We start from the raw sequence: 19,604 nt of genomic DNA, 5'->3' as shown, positions 1-19,604 counted from the left end.
TTCCCAACTCTGGCACATCCATCTCCAACTCCATTCTCCCTTCCCAACTCCTCTCCACCCACCTCCAAACCCCTCTCCACCTCCTCAACTTCTCTTGGCCCACCTCTCGATTTCCTGTCCATTTCTCCACAGCACCTCCCACCACTGTGCTAATGTCCTCAGCCCTCCACAATAGCCCTCCTCACCACCCCGTGGCTGAAGCCTTCCTGCCAGACAGCCCTTCAGTCCCTCAATCTGATGTCAAACATTTTAACGGAGGTCCTGTTAAATTCAGCAAGACTTCCGGGAATCCCAAATTCCTGATATTACCAAATATCTATTGTCATCAATGTCACAGCAATGACCTCACATCAGAGATTCGAACTGAATGTAGAATTGAACCTGCATCTTCCTATTCCAATACATAAATGGGTGTTTTTGCAATCACTACTTCTAAGCCGAGGTTCTAATAATAATTCATCACATTTTGTTGAGAAAACGTTAAATGGGAAAAATGTGGTTAATGAGATATCTCACACTGCAATACACGTAACTGGCTGGATTCTCCGTTTTCAGGATTCTCCGCTTCGTAGGCAGCGCAGTTCCCCCCCCCCCCACCCCCCACGGATTTCCCAACGGCGTGTGGGTGCCCACATTGGGAAATCCCATTGGCCGGCTGCCGGGATGGAGGATCCTGCCCAACATCTTTCAACGTAAGCAAATGGTTCTTTCTCAACTTACTTGGTTGACCGAGGAACCACCATGTCAGCGAGGGACTCGTACGTCTTTTGCCAGTTGCTGTAATTGGACCTAATACATGCCAAGAGTAATACAAATAAGAGATAATTATAAAATCACTTTATAGGACACCCAAAGCCCAATTGCACTAACTCACAACATGCAGGAAACTTACTTTGGGACAAAAGCCAGAAGAGTTGTGAGATATTCTGAATCTACCACAAAATCTTCCTTATTTACGATGTCTGCCAAAGTGCGAGTTAAAAGGCTACCCCTGAAAAATCATGAATGGGAGAAAATCAGATCACGTTTATCAGATACAAGTTACAAAGACAGTGCTGTGGCATCATAAACATTTTAGTAAGTTCCATTTTTGTGACAGGTGATGTGTATCAACCTCTTCTAATGTATGCACAGATACACCATACACAAATAGTGTGCTATCAGCATATTGGATCACCTAGGTTTAGCAGAGAGAAAAATTGAGCAGGAGGTTCCCATGCTATTAAGTGAGCTTTTCCAATTTCCTATCTATTTAAATTAATGAATTTTCTCTGGGTTTTCTTTTGCAAAGTACACCCAAATAATCCAAACAAAATAAGAGCAAAATTGAACCCTTTTTTTTGGCTTTAATATTATATATCAAAAATAGATCAAACTGAAATATTAACAAATCAACTATTTTAAATGTTTGAAATAATTCCATTCACAGAATCTCTAACATCACTGGTAGAAAATAATATATTGGCCCAGATTTTCCGATCAGCAACAAAGCAAGGGCATCGCCACTGACTTACAAAAGAATTGACACAAAGACCTAGCAATCTCTGTGGTGTGGCTTCTCCTTTCCTTTTTGTTTTAAAGAGTTGCTTATTTTTTTTGAGGGGTAATTTAGCGTGGCCAATCCACCGAACCTGCATATCTTTAGGTTGTGGGGGTGAGACCCACGTAGACACGGGGAGAATGTGCAAACTCCACACTGACAGCGACCCGGTGCCCCGAATCGAACCCAGGTCTGGGATCAAACCCGGGTCCTCGGTGCCGTGAGGCTGCAGTGCTAATCACTGCACCGTTCACTTTCTCCTTTCCTGAATGCAGTTTAAATCTAAAGCCCAAATCAAGGGGATGTATTTATGTGCAGCAATAAGATGTTCGCGAGCAGCCAGTCACATTTAGGTATTCACACACCAAACCAAGAATTACAAAGCCACTGAAAACCTTCACTTTACGTTTTCAGATAGAGAAATAAATGATTATGTTTAGATGAAGATGGAAGCTAAAATAAAGGTAAATATTTTTTAAAAGAAGAATGTTTTTACGTTTATAAAAAAATGTGGATTATTTTATTATGGAGAAATTTGACATTCCTCAAATATAAAATTAGCTATTCATAGCCAGGAAGGGTATTTAGTCATAATTACGAAATTAGCACTCCGTTAAAAAAACCAATTACACCTCATTCAACAAAGTGTAACATTTCTAAGAGTTTTTACAATGAGATCGACAGTGTAGAATTAGACGATTTCAGCAATTACAATTGTATTGGAGATCACAATCTGGGAATCTCTCCTGTGCTCCCAATGGAGGAGCATTGGAAGCAACTTCTAGATTTCCATTTCTTTTGCACATGTGTAGACTCCCAAAGCTGCTGTCAATTTCAGTGGAGTAATGATGACAAACACAGGGCAGCACGGTGGCGCAGTGGGTTAGCTCTGCTGCCTCACGGCGCCGAGGTCCCAGGTTCAATCCCGACTCTGGGTCACTGTCCGTGTGGAGTTCACCCCCACAACCCAAAGATGTGCAGTCTAGGAGGATTGGCCACGCTAAATTGCCCCTTAATTGGAAAAAAAATGAATTGGGTACTCTAAATTTAAAAAATAAATGATGACAAACGCTGACAGTTTCATTGTTGTTACCATAACAAATATTCGGCCATTAGAGTCTACGGGCGCGATCTTCCAGCTGTTCACGTTGGCAGGATCTTCTGGTCGGGCCAAAGGCACATCCCCCCCCACCCACCCCAGGGTTTCTCAGCACCATGGGATGGATTCAATGCAAATTCCCATTGACAGCGACGGGACCAGAAGATTCTGCCACCAACCAATGATGGGCCGCCTCCCACTGCTGAGAAACAAGCCATGGGGAGGCCAGAGACTCTCGTCCCCATACTTCCTATCGTAATGGGCAATTATACTATCTTCCTGTCATTAAAAGAAGTCAGAACTTTGATGTAATTCTCCGTTAACTAGCTGTATAAATTCAATGACAATGAATCATAAAATTAATTATGTAGTTATGATTTAAGCAAATAAGTACTTTTCAGAACATTTTAATACTTACTTATTAACTCTTATATTATTTCTATTTTGTTCTCACCAATGCTAATATTGAAGTACACGGTCTTGCACATTCAAGCTGGCTACTTTTAGGTTTAATTTTATTCTAGTGATGTTTAATATATTGCAAATTTGCATGCTTTATAAAGTTATTTCAGTTCATTGTAAGCATTGTTCAATTCAGTTTGGGTTAGAGAATAATGAATTCATGAGTAAGTTAATTCAATTCAAATGGAAGCTAATTTCCCTCTGACCCTCAGGATAATGTTTAACTGTGAGATAGCTTGTTTTGAGGAGCTATTGGTGTTATTATTAACTAGCTAATTTAAATTACGCAACTTTATTTGATCTCTATTGGGTTGGATTCTTTCCAATAAAAGCAGTTAACTTCACTTCGACACTTACAACATGGAAGAAAATTTGTCCTTTGCAGCAGTTATTTTAATTGTTTCTGAATGAAATTTCAGGCAAAGCAATAAAACAATCCTCCTTCAGGACCACGTAAACAATTAGCCTTTGGGCTATTAGTTACAAAATTGAGTGTGGCACCAGCTAAGGTACCCAGTTGTTCAAAAATTTCAAATATATATATAATTTACAAATGATTTTGATAGCTAATGGAATAAATAATACTCATATTAGGATTACCTTGAGAACAGTAATAAAAATTTGAGTTTGAATAATGATTGCTATGTTGGGGCGGCATGGTGGCGCAGTGGTTAGCACTGCTGCCTTACGGCGTTGAGGACCCGGGTTTGATCCCGGTCCCGGGTCACTATCTGTGTGGAGTTTGCACATTCTCCCGTGTCTGCGTGGGTCTCACCCCCACACCCCCAAGATGCGCAGGGTAGGTGGATTGGCCCTGCTAAACTGCCCCTTATTGGAAAAAACATTGGGTACTTTACATTTACTTTTTAAAAATTAAATTAAAGTGATCGCTATGTTGTATTTCATTTCATTCATGTTGTATTATTAATATGTGAATAAAGGCATGTTAAAAATCCCAAGAGAAATATTCTGACGCTTTATTGCCTTCATTGGAGACACTTTTGCCAATGCAGACTTCACTTCCAAAAAAATGTTTCTCTTTTTTGTTAAGATGTTTTTAAAAATGTTATGCATCTTTGTCATGTATTAAGAGCTGTCATGTTTCCCCCTCGCTGGGGTGTCTAGAACCATGGGGGACAGTACCAGAATAAGGGGTAGGCATTTAAGCATGCGATGAGAAGGAATTTCTTCTCTCAGAAGGTGGTCAATCTTTGGAATTCTCTACCCCAGAGGGCTGTGGTGGTTCAGTCATTGAGCATGTTCGAAACAGAGATAAACAGATTTCTAGTTGTTGAAACTATCAAGGGATATGGAGATAGTGCGGGAAAATGGCGCTGAGATAGAAGATCAGCCATTGAATGGCAGAACAGAATGGTCCTATTTCCTATGTTGTAGTCATCTTTCAACACAGACTAATATTTCTCCCTATTAGGTGTCAAAAATATAAATCTTTAAGTGCAATACACTTATTTTTAAGTTATTTGTTTTATCGCTCATCTTCATTCACGTATCATTGCATATAATGCTGTTTTCACAATTCTGGCACTGGAGCAAACTTCATCTCTGTGTACAATTATAAGCTTCTTTCCAGGGATGTAGCAGCATAGTGGTAAAATTACTGGACTAGTAATCTAGAGGCTGGGATGAATGCTCTAGAGACATGAGATCAAATGCACCATGGCAGCTGGGGGAATTTAAATTCGATGAATTAATATTGCTGGAATAAATTTGCCAGTATGGTCAGTAATGATCATGAATCTACAGATTATCATACAAATCCAAATTCTATACCCTGTATAGAAAACTGGTATACAAGACTGGTATAAAACTATTGTCCTTTGGAGAAATAAATCTGCTGTTCTTCCCAAGTCTGGCCGACACGTGAATCCGGCACGCAACAATGTGGTTGACTCTTAACTTCCTTCTGAAGTTGCTGAACAAGCTGTTTAGTTGTATCAAACTGCTGCAGAAATGTCAAAGATGTTAAAGTATAGGGGCCGCAGGGCCTATCGCTGACATGGGTTGTGACAGCCACTGGTACTCCCGATGACAGGGCTGGGTGATGAGGATAGAGGCTCCCCGCTGCCACTCACTGCTGGGGACAAGGGGGAGCAGCTGAGGGGTGGGATTGGGATGGACATGTGAAGGGTGGAGCTGAAGTGCAACTCAGGGTCACCATGTAGCCTGTTGGATCTGGATGGGCAAGGGAATACTCATCTTGCCAACATGTTCCTCTTTGCCCCCCCTGCAGAGAATGAATTTCGGAGTACAGCTAGGAATGCTCGCTATCCTTCTGGCCACATCTGCCATTGCATGGAGGCACAGGGCCTGCTCGGGAGGACCCTGCACAAGAGGAGCCTGCCCCAGAAGAGCAGGTGCCAGCCGCTGCGGCTGCAGAGTTGGCCACCCAACAAGCTGAGGAGGAGATGCGAAGGAGGGGCCACAACAGATCACGTTTATCCCATCAGCGCCTGTCCTTCAAGGACCTGCCAGACCACATGTGCCACCAAAGATTCCGACTAAGGGAGACGGTGCACCATCTGTGCCAGATGATGGCGCACCTAGCACCGCGGGTGTTTGGATGAGGATACCTGCTTCCAGTGACTGTCAAGATGATGGTCGCCTTTTATGACTCTGGGTCTTTCCAGGGGCCGAGCAGGGACCTGTCTGGGATCTCTCAGACATCCGTTCACTGTGATGGATGCCCTATGTGCCTGGGCACCAGGATGCAGGCAGCCCGAGGTAGGACATTCTGGAGGAGGAGGAAGGACATCAGGCCTCATCTGATAAGGCGGTTGGCCAGGAAGAACTGGACATGGAGCTGGAGCTGGCAGTGCAGGTCGTCCAACATGTTCTCCAAGGCCACCTGCACATGGGACAACCACATCATCCTCCAGATTTGCCAACTAAGACTCCTGGCCACTGGCAGCTCCGCCGCCCTGTTCCACCTCCATACTCTCCCTTCCCCCACCCCCTTCCAAGTGGCGCCTCCTTAACCATAGCCACTCACATCCTCCCCTGTCCCTCATCCCTTTACTCCATCCCACAACCCTAGCTCCCCCTCCACACTTCTGAGGGTCCTACCAGCATCACTACAGGGTGTTGGCAGTATCAACGGGTCTTGTCCATGGGACAGAGGATGATGACTCGCACCTCATCGTTTGACAAAGTCTGACCTGCCTTCACATTCCACTGTCCGCCCGGGTGATCCCTGCATGAGTGATAGCCATTCCATCTGATGGGCCCATATATCCTTAGGTGCCCCCCCCCCCCCCCACACCACCAACATCCCACCCTCCCACCAGGCAGACTCTCTACACCTAGCCCAGCCCATCCCATCCCTCACACCCTTCAGAGGATTGAGGCAGGTCGGAATGTTGGTGAAATGGTGACCACATCCATTATTGTGCCCTGCCTCCTACTTCTAAACTATGTGCTACACCCATGCCAACTGAACTGGTGTCTAACTTCCTTAGTTTATGTGGCGTACCGCTCCTTCTAAGTGTGACCTGAGGCAGCACACCAGACCCATCTGGTTCTCGAATGTCCTTTAGGGGAGGAAATCTGCCTTTCTGACCTGATCTGACCTACACGTGACTCCAGACCCACAGGTATGTGGTTGACTCTTAACTGCCGCCTCAAGGGCAATTAGGGATGGGCAATAAATGTTGGCCCAGCCTACGATGTCCATGTCCCATGAACGAATAAAAGAAAATCACGACCAATGACCTGAGGTTCCTTTGGTGGCCATATTCCGGAGGGCCTGGACCTTGATGGGTCCCGCCAACTTGGGTGTCACAGGTGACGAGCTGCCATTAGATAAACCAGTGTCAGGTGGGGGGGATTCAGAAATGCTGAGGTGTCCCAGTACCTCTCCTGTGGGAGACACCAGCATGGGCCCCATCACATCCTCCTCCCTCGGGTGCTCGGTGGCCCCCTGGCTACTCCATGGGTTAGAGATGAGGTTAGAGTGAGCTCAGGAGTGAGCATTGCTGTAGGCCTGCTCTAGTCTTAACCAGAGCTCAAGCATGGAACACAGACACCAGGCCACGCCCCTCAGCAAGTGAATCATGTCCCTCTGTAATTGGCCCAGGTCAGTCAGCGCCCTCCCAATGCTCTTGATGCCCTCAGCCATAACCCTTTGTGACTGGGCCAAGATCTGGAGCACCGCAGCAATGTCCATGAGGGCCAAATGCATGGCTGCCTGTGACGGGGCTCCCGTCGTGAGCCTCAGCCATCAACCGCACATGGTGTCCCAAGCCTTGTACATCTTGACCTATGGCTGTTACATTTTGATCCAGGGCTTCCACCGTGGACGCCACTCGTTCAGTGTTGGTCTAGGTACCACGCATTGTAGGAACCATCTCTTGCACCTAATGTCAGTTGGATTCCTCCAGCTGTGCCTGCAGGCGCTGGGAAGTTGCTGACACTCCCCCTCCGTAGACCCTGGCTCTGCGCCTGCATGTCAACCAGTGATGGGTTTATTCTTTCCAGAAGCGCGATACCTGTCCGGACTACAGCTGGTTCCAGGGATCGGGCAGTCCTCCAACCGTCCGCTCCCTCGGGAGTTCCTGCCTCCACCTGATATGCTGCAGCATGTGTGTCGTACGCACCAGAAGGTGACCCAGGAGCCACTAAGATGACCCACCGGGGTGATAGTCTCTGTGATGGTGGATGCAGTGCCAAGAAGTCGATATTGTCCTTGGACTGGCCCTCCGGGGTGTGCTAGGGTTGTGGCTACGGGCGAGGTACCCCAGAAGGGCCGGCCTGGTCTGTTGGTGACCCTACAAGACAAAAGACAAGACACATGGTGAGATTTTGGTAAGGAGTAGTCTGGGGAAAAGGGGTCACTCACTTACTATAGGGACACAATTTTGCAGTTGGGGCTCACTTGGTTGTCACATGCCAACCTCCGTCTCGGAGATAGTCCTCTCCTGCACCTCCCTTGATAACGCCACTGCCCATTGGTCGGTGGGGTTGAGAGCACAGAGGTCCGGGACATTCTCTCCGGTCTTCTCCCGGTCCCTTCTGTTATGAGCCCTCTTTTCTTGGATGACACATAAGGACACGGCTAGCTTCACGGAGGCGAGTTACATGGGCATCTGTAGCTGGTGGCATGTGTGTGCAAGGCACCTGGCCAGAGAAGACAATACAGGAGTTGGGGTTTGGTGCAGAGTGGGATATGAGGAAGATGCAGGCAGATGGGTTGATTGGCCTCCAGGGGAGTGGGGAGGTGATGTGAGGAGTGAGAGACGGGAGTGATGCCAGGGGAACAGGTGGTGACTCACCCAAAGCTGCCCTAAGGAGGTTGTTCAACTTCATGCAGCACTGTGTGCCAATCAGCCTGGTGAGCTCGCAGCACTCGCCACCTCCTCCCAGGCCCGGTTAATGACCATGGACAGTAACCTCCTGCCTCCCCTGGGGAAGAGGGTGCCCCATCTCTCATCCAACATTTGGTCAAGCTCCCCTTCCACAAATGAGAGGGTCATCCTCTTGTCTGGAATGTGAGTGTGAGGGGAGTGGAGTGCTTATAAGAAGCTCCAGCTTGTCTAGCTCCCCAGCGCCAATTCCAGCCCCAGTGATGCCGACGCCGGCTGGAATGAGAATTGCTCCAGGTTGAAGTGGACAGAGTGCTGGCCCATTAGCTCACCATGAATTGCTCGAGAAATAGCGCCCCCAACAGGAACACGAACCGCGCACAATTCAGCCTCATAGCCCAGCTCTGCCTCTTCACTGTTTCCAGGGTGGCAGGTCAGAGCCCCGCCCCTCACCCCACCCCCAAAAGAAAATGAGAAAATCCAGGACACTTTCTTCCAAGTCAGCTTGGCGGAGTCTGGAATTTTCCTGACGCAGCTTTCCCTACTAGGAAGCAAACATTCTGCCTTTTCTGAGGAAATTGTAATTAAATTTTAGATATATAGGAAGTAAATTTGCAAAATAATTACACCTGAAAATAAAAAGATTTCCACTGAAGTGGTGTATAATCATATGAGTAATGCACCATGTTGCAATCGAGGGAGAATCTTAAATGAATACAAGTGCCAGGGTCCAAGCTGGCAGTGCCAAGGTGCCAAACTTTTATTTTGCCCATGCCGGGGATCGGGCCCGCTCAGTGTGTGGTGCGTTGCAGGGGGGCTCAAGGACCCCCCCCAACATGTGATTTGAGGCATGGGGGTGTCCAGCTGTCACGAGGGGGGGGGGGGGGTGCGAGAGATCAGTGGTCTCTTCCTGCACTAAGAAGCTCCGCTCGCCACTAAGTGCAATCTCGGCAGGGCATTCTTCGCTGAGGCCCAAATTGCAACAAGTTCCAATAAGTAGCATGGTGTTTCTCGGCGCTGCGAGTGCAGGGAAACACCCGGCTAAACACGCTCGTCACGGGACTCTGCAGCAATTTGGTTATATTGTGCCCATGTCTCTCAAACAAAGAATTTCGCTCTCTATAGCTGGGTTCAGTGGAAGTGATATTGATATCAATGCCTGTAAAGTAAAATGGGTTGATAGACAATCAACAGCCGATTTTCATCAGAGATTCTTTTCTATTGCTTCATTCATAATTTCGCTATCAACCTGCTGTCCATTACAAGCACTGAACAACTTCACTTAATTTCTGTGTTGAGAAAGGAAAATTATTTTGCTGCTATTCACTATCCAATGACTCCTTTTGGTATTACACACACCTTTCAAAGTACACATGTGTAATATCATGAGGATAGGTTCTGGTAAGTGGTGCGAGTGAAATCATACCCCAACAAGGAGCGAAAACAAAAAGAGGAAATGTGGAAACTAACATTTATTTTTCCAAATTCATAATGGCTACATTGAGGATATGGCTATTTATACGGAGACAGACGTTTAACATAGGTGAGCAGGTGGAAGGTTACATGGCCAAAAGTGCATCGGGAAGTCAACTTCAATTTGACAACTTATCAATTTCACAGGCAGAACATGGGGCGGGCAGCCAATCTGATTCCAGGGGGTGGGTTTACATGTTAAATGCGTTAATAAGCTTGGAGGTTTTCTGGTTCAACTGTGGCCAGCTAGATTTCCTGGGTCACAAGAAATCCGATGGCTACAGTGAGATGAGGACTGCCTTCGCAGCTCATATATCACCTCCCGCCCCATACCCCGCAACACCCAACCAGGGTTCAGGGACCAGATCCATTTGGGGATCAGACCACCAACACACTGCATCCCCTCCCCCAGAGATCTGGAATGTTTCCAACCTGACTGGAAGCCACCCCCATCAATCAGGCTGACTTTAGGCTTATGTAAACCACTGAGGGGTAACATTTGTCCCTTGTTGCTCTCTGCTTCCCCGCCAACCACACACTCCCCCTCTGTTTGCAGGGTGATTCCCATTACTGTGCCCCAACCTTTGAGTTTGACTGTAGGCTGCTGCCTCTATGGTGTTGACGCCTCCTGGGTTTGGGTACAGTGTCCAGGCCTCACAGTTAGGTTGGAACGCGGTGCAGTATCATCATCTGAGACATGGCAGGTGTATCCATGGGAATGCACTTGAGAGCTGTGTAGTGTTCGCATACCTAACAATGCCAACCCCTTATCAGCAATAGCTTTCAGCTGTGTGGCCAGAGGCTGCTCAGAGTCCGAGGGAGTTCAGGTGACGCATACAGCCAGGAACAAGACTCTGCCCTGGATGTGTGTGGTGGGACTGGCAGGCAGCTGCGGTGTAGCTGCCCCTGATATGGGTACACACATATCCGGCCGGCAAGGAAACAATAATTTATACTTCATGAGAAGTGAGTGTTGATTGGTTGGCAAGTGGACTCTGATTGGTAGAGGTGTTGCCAGGTAGAATGCCCCAGTTTAACTGTACAAAACTAAACTTTGTTTTAATTCAAACCAGGCATGTTGACTCTGATTGGTCAAGATATTGCCCCAAGGAATGAACCATTTTTGTTTAGTTGAAACTGCCACAATGTGTGTACATGTTCTTTCTGTCTTCAAATAAGGGGGTTCTGTATATTAATATAAGTAGCTTCTAGCACACCTAAGTACATCACATTGCAAGCCTGGCTAAAAAACCTTCAAATTGGTTGTTAGCATAATTCTGAACATATTCAGGATTGTTTAGCAAGTTTGTCCAATCGTAGGATCACATCTAATGTTGGACACTAGGCGGGATTCTTTATTTTGCCGACACTGAAATCGTAAAACCAGATTGGGCGGAGAATAAGTTCCGATGCCAAAATCACGGCGGGCACCAACTTGATGGCAAATCATGATTCTCTGTTACTGATGCGACCATCAATTCACTCGAAGACACGTGGAGAAGTAAACCGTGGTTTTAATCAGCTTAGAACTGAGCCTGCCTGTGGCTGGTACAACACTGAAGGCGGCCCCGCAGGTCAGCAGCTCTTATACTTCCTGTAAAGGAGGTGGAGCCATGGGCGGAGCCCGTACATGCCCCAACATATTCCGTGTGGGTGAAGCCACACAATGGCACATAGATAGAGCCCAAAGGGTTAATCACATAACACAGTGCACTGGTGAATTATCAGTAATTATACATTCACCACATTTACCCCCTGATTAAAAAATGAAGTCCGGCGGGGGTGAAGGGCTCATAGATTCAGTTGGTCCGGTGCCCGGATCGTACATTGCGACTGCCGCAGCACTGGTGTTGCAGCCGCTTCGGGTGGCTGTGGAAGTGGGTCCGGAGCCGGCACAGGCGTGGACTCCGGGAGCGGCTCTTCCGGAGCTTCATTCCTGTGGACCGGTGCGGCGGGTGGGAGGGAGCGCGGGAACCATATAGGGGTGGGGGCGCTGAGCATGGGAGGTTGGACGGGACAAAGTGTGGGGGATGCAGTAGTGGGAGTGGTGGTGGAGCCTGCAGGTGCCAGGTCCCGGAGGGAGACGGTATCTTGCCGGTCATCGGGGTGTTCGACGTACGCATAGTGTGGGTTGGAGTGCAGGAGCTGGACCCTTTCTACCAGGGGGTCGGTCTTATGGCTCCGAACATGTTTTCGGAGGAGGACTGGACCCCGTGTCATCAGCCAGGGTGGAAGCGAGGCCCCTGAGGTAGCTCCCCTAGTGAAAACAAACAAACGGTCATGAGGAGTCTGGTTTTTGGCCGTGCAAAGGAGGGACCTAATAGCGTGGAGCGCATCGGGGACGACCTCCTGCCAGTGAGAAACTGAGAGATTCCTGGACCGCAGGGTCAGTAGGACGGTCTTCCAGACCGTCGCGTTCTCCCTCTCCACCTGCCCGTTTCCCCTGGGGTTATAACTGGTAGTCCTGCTCAAGGCGATGCCCTTACTGAACAGGTACTGACGCAGTTCGTCGCTCATGAACGACGAGCCCCTGTCGCTGTGGACATAGCTGGGGAAACCAAACAGGGTGAAGACACTATGCAGGGCTCTAATGACAGTGGGGGTGGTCATATCAGGGCAGGGGATGGCAAACGGGAAGCGGGAGAACTCATCTATAATGTTAAGGAAGTACGTGTTGCGGTTATTGGAGGGGATGGGCCCTTTGAAATCGATACTGAGGTGTTCAAAGGGCCGGGATGCCTTTACCAGGTGGGCCTTATCTGGTCGATAGAAGTGCGGTTTACACTCCGCACAGATTTGGCAGTCCCTGGTCATAGCTCTGACCTCTTCAGTGGAGTAGGGCAGGTTGCGGGCCTTGATGTAATGGGCGAGCCGGGTGACCCCCGGGTGGTAGAGGTCATCGTGGATAGCCCGTAGTCGGTCATCTTTCGCGCTGGCGCATGTGCCGCGGGCCAGGCCATCTGGGGGCTCGTTGAGCTCCCCAGGACGATATACTATATCGTAGTTATAGGTGGAGAGTTCGATTCTCCACCTTAAGATCTTATCATTCTTGATCTTGCCCCGCTGAGTATTGTCAAACATGAAGGCAACGATCGTTGGTCGGTGACGAGGGTGAACCTCCTACCAGCGAGGTAGTGCCTCCAGTGCCGCACCGCTTCCACGATGGCTTGGGCATCTTTTTCGACCGAGGAGTGTCGAATTTCAGAGGTGGTGAGGGTGCGTGAAAAAAACCGCTACCGGTCTGCCTACTTGGTTGAGAGTGGCGGCGAGAGCGACCTCTGAGGTGTCGCTCTCCGCCTGGAAGGGGACGGACTCGTCCACCGTGCGCATCGCAGCTTTGGCGATGTCCGTCTTGATGCAGTAATCAGCCCTGCCAGGGCTGGGAGAGCTGGGGTGTCAGGGGTAAAGGCCGAGCAGTCAAGGTGACCCCCCACGGGACTGGGGCGGTGTCCAGTCCTGGACCACCATTACAGCGGCCATCTTGCTGCGCATCCACTGACCATCCATCTTGGCCCCTGGTTCTGGAGAGTGACAGCGGCCATGTGGGCGCCCCCAACTCCGAACTCCACCCTCCGTCACACACGCCCCCCCCCCCCCCCCCCCTCCCCGGCCACCACCCGCCCGCATCCCACCCAGGGCAATACCCACAATAGCCCCTATGGGAGCCGCGGTGCATACCCCTGGTGAGGGGAGTGCCAGCCAATGATACCCCTGGCATCAGGGATGGGCACCAGTGCCAGACGCTCCCTCGGGGGGAGGGCGGGGGGAAACACGCAGAGGCAGAGCCTGTCTTGCCAACCGGGGACACCATGTACCCATTGGACCTGGCTGGGCACGGGGGTATGCACCATGCCAACATGTTGGCCTTTCGCCCCCTGCAGACAATGGATACTGGAATTCAACCAGCAATGGTGGCCTTCCTGCTGATCGGCGCAGCTCTGGGGGATGCCCTGTGGCTGTACGAGCTGGAGCTGCTTGAGGAAGAAGCTGCAGCAGCAGAGCCTGCAGCAGCAGAGCCTGCAGCAGCAGAGCGGGCAGCAGCAGAGCGGGCAGCAGAGGAGCGGGCAGCAGCGGAGCGTACCGCAGAGGAACAGGCTGCAGCCATGCAGGATGAAGAGCGAGCCACCCAACAGGTCGAGGAGGAGGAGCTGCCAAGGAGGCAATGCATGAGGCCTCGTGTTCTGGCTTTGCTTATCATTCGAGGGCCTGCCGGACCGGGCATGCCGTCAAAGGCTCCGGCTGAGCAGGAGGACAGTGCGATATATCTGCCAGATCATGGCGCACCTGTCACCATGAGGGTATGGGGGAGGACACCGGTGTCCGTCAAGGTGACGGTTGCCTTGAACTTTTACACGACAGGGTCCTTCCAGGTGCCGAGTGGGGACATGTCCAGGATCTCACAGACCTCAATGCACAGGTGTCATCACGGAGGCCCTATATGCCCAGGTGGACGGAGCCAACCAGGCTGCCAGGCAGCGGGGTTCGCCCTACGGATGTCCCGGACCCAGGGGGTGATCGACGGGATTCATGTCCCCCTACGAGCATCTGCAGATGACAGGCCGCTCTACACAAACCAAAAGGGTTGATGAATGTGCAGCTGATATGTGACCATCAGCTGTGCATCATTCACCTCTGCATCCGATACCCGGGAAGTGGGCACGACGCCTTCATCCTGACTCACTCGACGATTCCTGACATATTCGAGACGCGCCCCCCCCCCCCCCTACCCCCGCCCCAGCTGGGGGGTTGGCTCCTGGGCTACCCATTGCTGTCGTGGCTGATGACACCTATCAGGTGCCTGGCAGCTCTGGAGGTGCCCTCCAATATGATACTGGGAGGGTCGCACCCATCATGTCATCTACAACAGCGCGCAGCAGAGGGGTGATGTGCTGGAGGAGGAGGATGAATACCAGGCCTCGTCTGACGAGGATGATGCGGTGGGCAGGACATTGAGCCCAGATAGGCATGGGTGGCCGCACAATGCCTCAAGGTTCACCAACTGGGAGGAGGGGATGGAGGATCTGGCCAGGGACACGGACACTGCATACCAACCCCACACCCCCTCCCCCTTTCACTCCCTGGCCACCCCTCACCTGCAACTCCCTCCGTGATACATATCTGCCACTCACCGGGGTTGGTAGTATTACCGCCCTGGGTTGGCAGTATTACCGCCTCTGGACCATCGGATGGAGGATGATGACAACCCGCTCTGCGATAAACTTTGGTGCTCCGCAATGTATGCAAATATCTGATGCCTGCCCACGGTAGCATTTTCCACCATCAAACTGGGTGATCCCTACATGCAAGCTGGCCATTCCATCACACGGTCCCATCGGATCCCTGCGTGGTGGGGATGGTCATTTGGGGGGGGGGGGGGTGGAGTCCAACACACTACCCACACCCATAACCTCTGCCCATTCCCCCTCCCGCACCATCTCCTTGGCCAGCCTAGACCAGCTCACCCCTCACACCCAATAGACAGTGGTAACAGGTGTTTATTGTGAACAAATATTTATGGGTTTGTGCCCTAGCCCCTATAACTAAACTGTGGCCTGCACCCCTGCCAACTTAACTGGTGTCTAACATTCTGGCCTTACGGGCCCTAACGCTACATCTTGGTGGTTCCCCAGCAGGAGTGGAGGCGGCATGCTATGATTCCTATCCTGCAACCTGGGTCCCCATTGGTGAATGTCTTCTGGGGTGGCCGTGTCTGGATGGGCCCGGCTGCTGCTTGGACATCCCGGGTGGCATGGTGCCACCCCGTCCTGCATGCTGCCCACCAGACGCACCAGGAATATGGGGGGGGGGTCCAAGATGTGGCGGTGTTCCGACACCTCCCCTGCGAGATTCACCTGCACAGGCCCCATCACCTCCTCCTCCCTCGGGGTGCCCAATGGCCCCCAGGCTACTCCATGGGACGGCGGTGTGAGCGGAGCTATTTCCTGAGGCTTCCCTGTCACCTGGCATTGCCAGTCCTGGAGGCCTGCTCTGGCCTCTACCAGGGTTTGCATGCTCGCAGCCATGGAGCACAGGGAGTGGGGCCATCTCTATCTGGGACTGCACCACGTCACGCATGCGACTGCGCCACCACTTTCTGGGCCTGTGTCAGTGGTATAGGGATTGCTGTTGGGGGTGAGGGTGGGGTGTTGACATGTGACATGGGGAACCACAATTCAGCGGGGTCTCACTTCCTCACCAGCGGCCGAACTCCACCTCGGCAACCTCCCTTTCCTCCAGTCCACCGACCACGTCCAGGGCCCTCTGTCCTGCCATGGTGAGGGGCCGCAGGTCCGGCGGTCCCCCTCCTGTCTTCTCCCGCTACTGGCGGTTATGCATGGCCTTCTCCTGGGGGGGGAGGAGCAAACAGAAAACTATTGTGTTAGACAGTCCGACACATGCAGCCCAGGGTGGAGGTAGCTGGTGATCTCAGTGGCTAAGGTGCCCAGCCATGGCGGCTGGTATGGGTGCAAGGTGGGGGTTCGGCTATGGGGGTGCGTGCCAGGGCACAGTGCTGCCCAGTCAACCTGGCCGCCCTGAGGAGGACGTGCAGTTTTTTACGGCACTACTGGCCGTCTGGATGGTGTTGCCCACAGTACTGATGGCCTCTGCCACCTGCGACCAGGCACGGCGAACGGTGTCTGGCAGCCTCCTTTCCGGGCAAGGGTACAGCGTCATCCGCCGCTCCTCCACAGGTTCCAAGAGGGTCTCCAGCTCAGTAAACCGCAGGGCTGCTCTCCTTGCTGCCATTCTGTTGGCTGAGATGGTGTGTGTATATGCGGCTGCAGTTTGCCAGCCTCCTGAGAGCCAATTGCAGAACCAGCGAATCCGGCACTGTTTCTCATTGGAATCGATTGTGTTCCACGTGGTGCCGGTGCTAGCCCCTTAACAGTCGCTGAATCGGTCCAGGTGCAGCGCTAGTTTTTCTGCATTGAAGGTCTACGAATCCTGCATTGGCGACTCAGAAACGGTGATGCCGCCCACTGTGTTTTGAGTTTTGCTAGCACGGACTGGCTGGGTACAGTCTCTACCTTGCCTGTTGAGACATTCTGTTTCATGCGATGCACTCGTCTTTGAGATGTACTTCCTACATACCTAGCCTCTGGCACTGAAATCCATATACCACACTGCTCATTTGTGCGAGAGGCATTTTATTCTGGCTTGACGACATTTTCGTGTTAGTGGCGAACACCACTTGTGTTGCTAAAGTAGCAGCATGAAATGACTACGGCCACGATTCTCTCAAAAGGTTTTCAAATGAATTTGTGGCCAGATTTTCAGGGAGGTTTCCACCGGCAGACACTCCCGTGGGGGGGAAATGGGAGGCGGGAAGAGAGCGGTCTCAGGGGTAGGGGAATGGGGGGGGGTTCTCGTGGTGGGGGGGGGGCGTGGAGTTGGTGTCTACTCATGCATGCTGCCCGGTGTAGGTCATTGCCCTTCTTCCTGCACTGGAGGCCAGTCCTCCTGGTTACACTGCCCGAGTTCACTGCTGCCACCACCTCGTCCCAGGAAGCACTGGCTGCCCTATGGCTGACCCTCCTGGACCCTTGGAGGAACAGGACATCCCTCCTGGCCTCTACTGCATCCCATAAGACCATAAGATATAGGAGCAGAATTAGGCCACTTGGCCCATCGAGTCTGCTCCGCCATTCAATCATGGCTGATATTTTCTCATCCCCGTTCTCCTGCCTTCTCCCCATAACCCCTGATCCCCTTATTGATCAAAAACCTATCTATCTCTGTCTCAGACACTCAGTGATTTGGCCTCAACAGCCTTCTGCGGCAAAGAGTTCCACACATTCACCACCCTCTGGCTGAAGAAACTCCTCCTCATCCCCAGGTCAGCATCCTCAAATCTTGGAGCTGGTCTCGTTGGCACCATTGTTGCGAGCTGGCTGGGGTTGGCTGAGCACGTGCTGTTAAAGTGCTGCTTGACCTTGTTAGCGAGGGGGGGAGCTGGTGAGCACAGTGCCAGCGAATCAGTTGGTGAGCCTTGTGATGAACCACTGTAATAGAAGATGTAAGGTAGGACCTGCACTACAGGTTCGCAGGTAGCTCCTGCCGGCTGGCTCCACCCACGGAGAACTGTATAAATATGCATAACCTCCAGTGCCCTGCCATTTCACCAGCTGCAGCAGGAGGCCTCGCATCTGACTGTAATAAAGCCACAGTTGTACCCAACCATAGTCTTTGTGCAATTGATCATGCATCAAGCCTTCATTTGCGGTGAGAAGCCCAATAGGCCTCGTTAAGTGGACCAATTAACGTTGAATAGCGTTGCCGAGCGCCAGGAAGGTCACGGCAATTCCCGCTCACTACAACACTTGGAAATCTTTCTGGAGAATCGCGCCCTTTATGTTGGCTCTTTTTTTTAAAACGTTTAATTATGTGGAACATTCAAATTCAATGAATGGATAGGGTACTATGAAAAGATATGTCACACTTTAAAGTCTATAAGTGGGAAAAAATATCTAGACCAAATAAGACATTAAAACATGAAATAAGTTATTAAAGACTAAAAAATACATTTCCAGATTACCAAATTATCAAAAATCTATTCTGCAGCAATGACTAATATTTTGTCTCCATTAATCTTTTTGTTGGTGCATTATTGATATCCTAACCATAGGAACACTCTTAGGGCACTCCTAATTGAAGTGATCCTCCATAGTTTTACATGAAAACTCAATCATAGCTTTCAACTTTGGCAAGGTTGTGGTGGGGGAAAAGCAGCAGTGTGAAATTTGCAATACTATACATTATATTATTAACCTTGCCTGATATCCTTTCTAGTTTTACATCCCCGCCCATGTTAAAAATTGATCCTATATTATCGATACATCAGCCGTAATAGGTAGAAAAGAAATTTGTCAGTAATAATTATATCGGCACCATACAGGCACATAGTTACATAGAGTTATTTGCAAAACTCATCAGTTTACAATAGTGGGACATGTATTTTTAGGTGGTGCATTTTCAAAACATGTGAATTTGTAGTTTTCCTCCATAAATGAATGTGTTGAATAAAGATGCCAGTTTACATACACAGCTTTTCTTTCCAGATTTTGTAGGTTTCCCTTGGTGTTGTTATAGGTCATTGCACGAGACTTTAAATCAGTGTCAATCTGCGAGATTTGCTGAAAATAAGAAACATAATGAACAGTTATTTTGTTCTTAGTGATGCCATTATTGTCAAATATTTAATCATAGATTTTTTCTGAAGTAATACTTAAGTGTTTAGAAGAATTGGATGAGAAGTAGCCATTTTTGGCATGCAAACAGATATACTTTTGAGGGGGGCTGGGAGGGAGTGTATAGATCGCTCAAAAATATGTAAGTCAGCACACCTGATGCTCTAAGCTGGGTAGGTTGGTGACCTTTTCCTAGTTATACTGGGTACATTCTGTGAGTCTTTATATACATTACCTCTGACCATTAAAATGCAGCTAAAGTAGGCAAGATATGGCCGAAACCTAGCAACTGTGGCAGACACGCAAAGAGGGGTGAAGTGGCTGGAATGATTGGAATGGCTGGTAGGAGTGGACCAATTCTGCTGCCAAGTTACACTCCCATGCATCTATTTTGGTCCTAGCCTGCAAACAACATGCACCAAAGTTTTTCACCGGTTATCAATTTGGCAGCCATTATTCAAGAAGTTTACACTGAAAATTAAACGCTGAGTTGTGGTAAATATTAGGGCCAATCTGAACTCCTG

At 49.9% G+C, this 19,604-nt stretch overlaps 1 protein-coding gene across 5 annotated transcripts in view; it reads right to left on the bottom strand.

Moving 5' to 3' along the window:
• LOC140410546 (V-type proton ATPase subunit C 1-A-like) overlaps nucleotides 1–19,604 on the bottom strand; it is a 244,702-nt gene that overhangs the window by 92,167 nt on the left and 132,931 nt on the right. For 3 of the 5 annotated variants that reach the window (XM_072498778.1, XM_072498776.1, XM_072498779.1), the window contains 4 exons: nucleotides 18,935–19,026; nucleotides 7,607–7,885; nucleotides 893–991; nucleotides 721–789 (listed from right to left, as the gene is read on the bottom strand). In XM_072498778.1, the coding sequence (XP_072354879.1) occupies nucleotides 721–789; nucleotides 893–991; nucleotides 7,607–7,885; nucleotides 18,935–19,026 (539 nt within the window). The remainder of the gene's footprint in view (nucleotides 1–720; nucleotides 790–892; nucleotides 992–7,606; nucleotides 7,886–18,934; nucleotides 19,027–19,604) is intronic. The other 2 variants (XM_072498777.1, XM_072498780.1) reach the window with 2 other exon arrangements.

Source organism: Scyliorhinus torazame, chromosome 4 (assembly GCF_047496885.1).
Source record: "Scyliorhinus torazame isolate Kashiwa2021f chromosome 4, sScyTor2.1, whole genome shotgun sequence".
Classification (NCBI taxonomy): Eukaryota; Metazoa; Chordata; class Chondrichthyes; order Carcharhiniformes; family Scyliorhinidae; genus Scyliorhinus; species Scyliorhinus torazame.
Note: the sequence above shows the minus strand (reverse complement) of the source record. Positions and strands in the feature narration are given on the sequence as shown.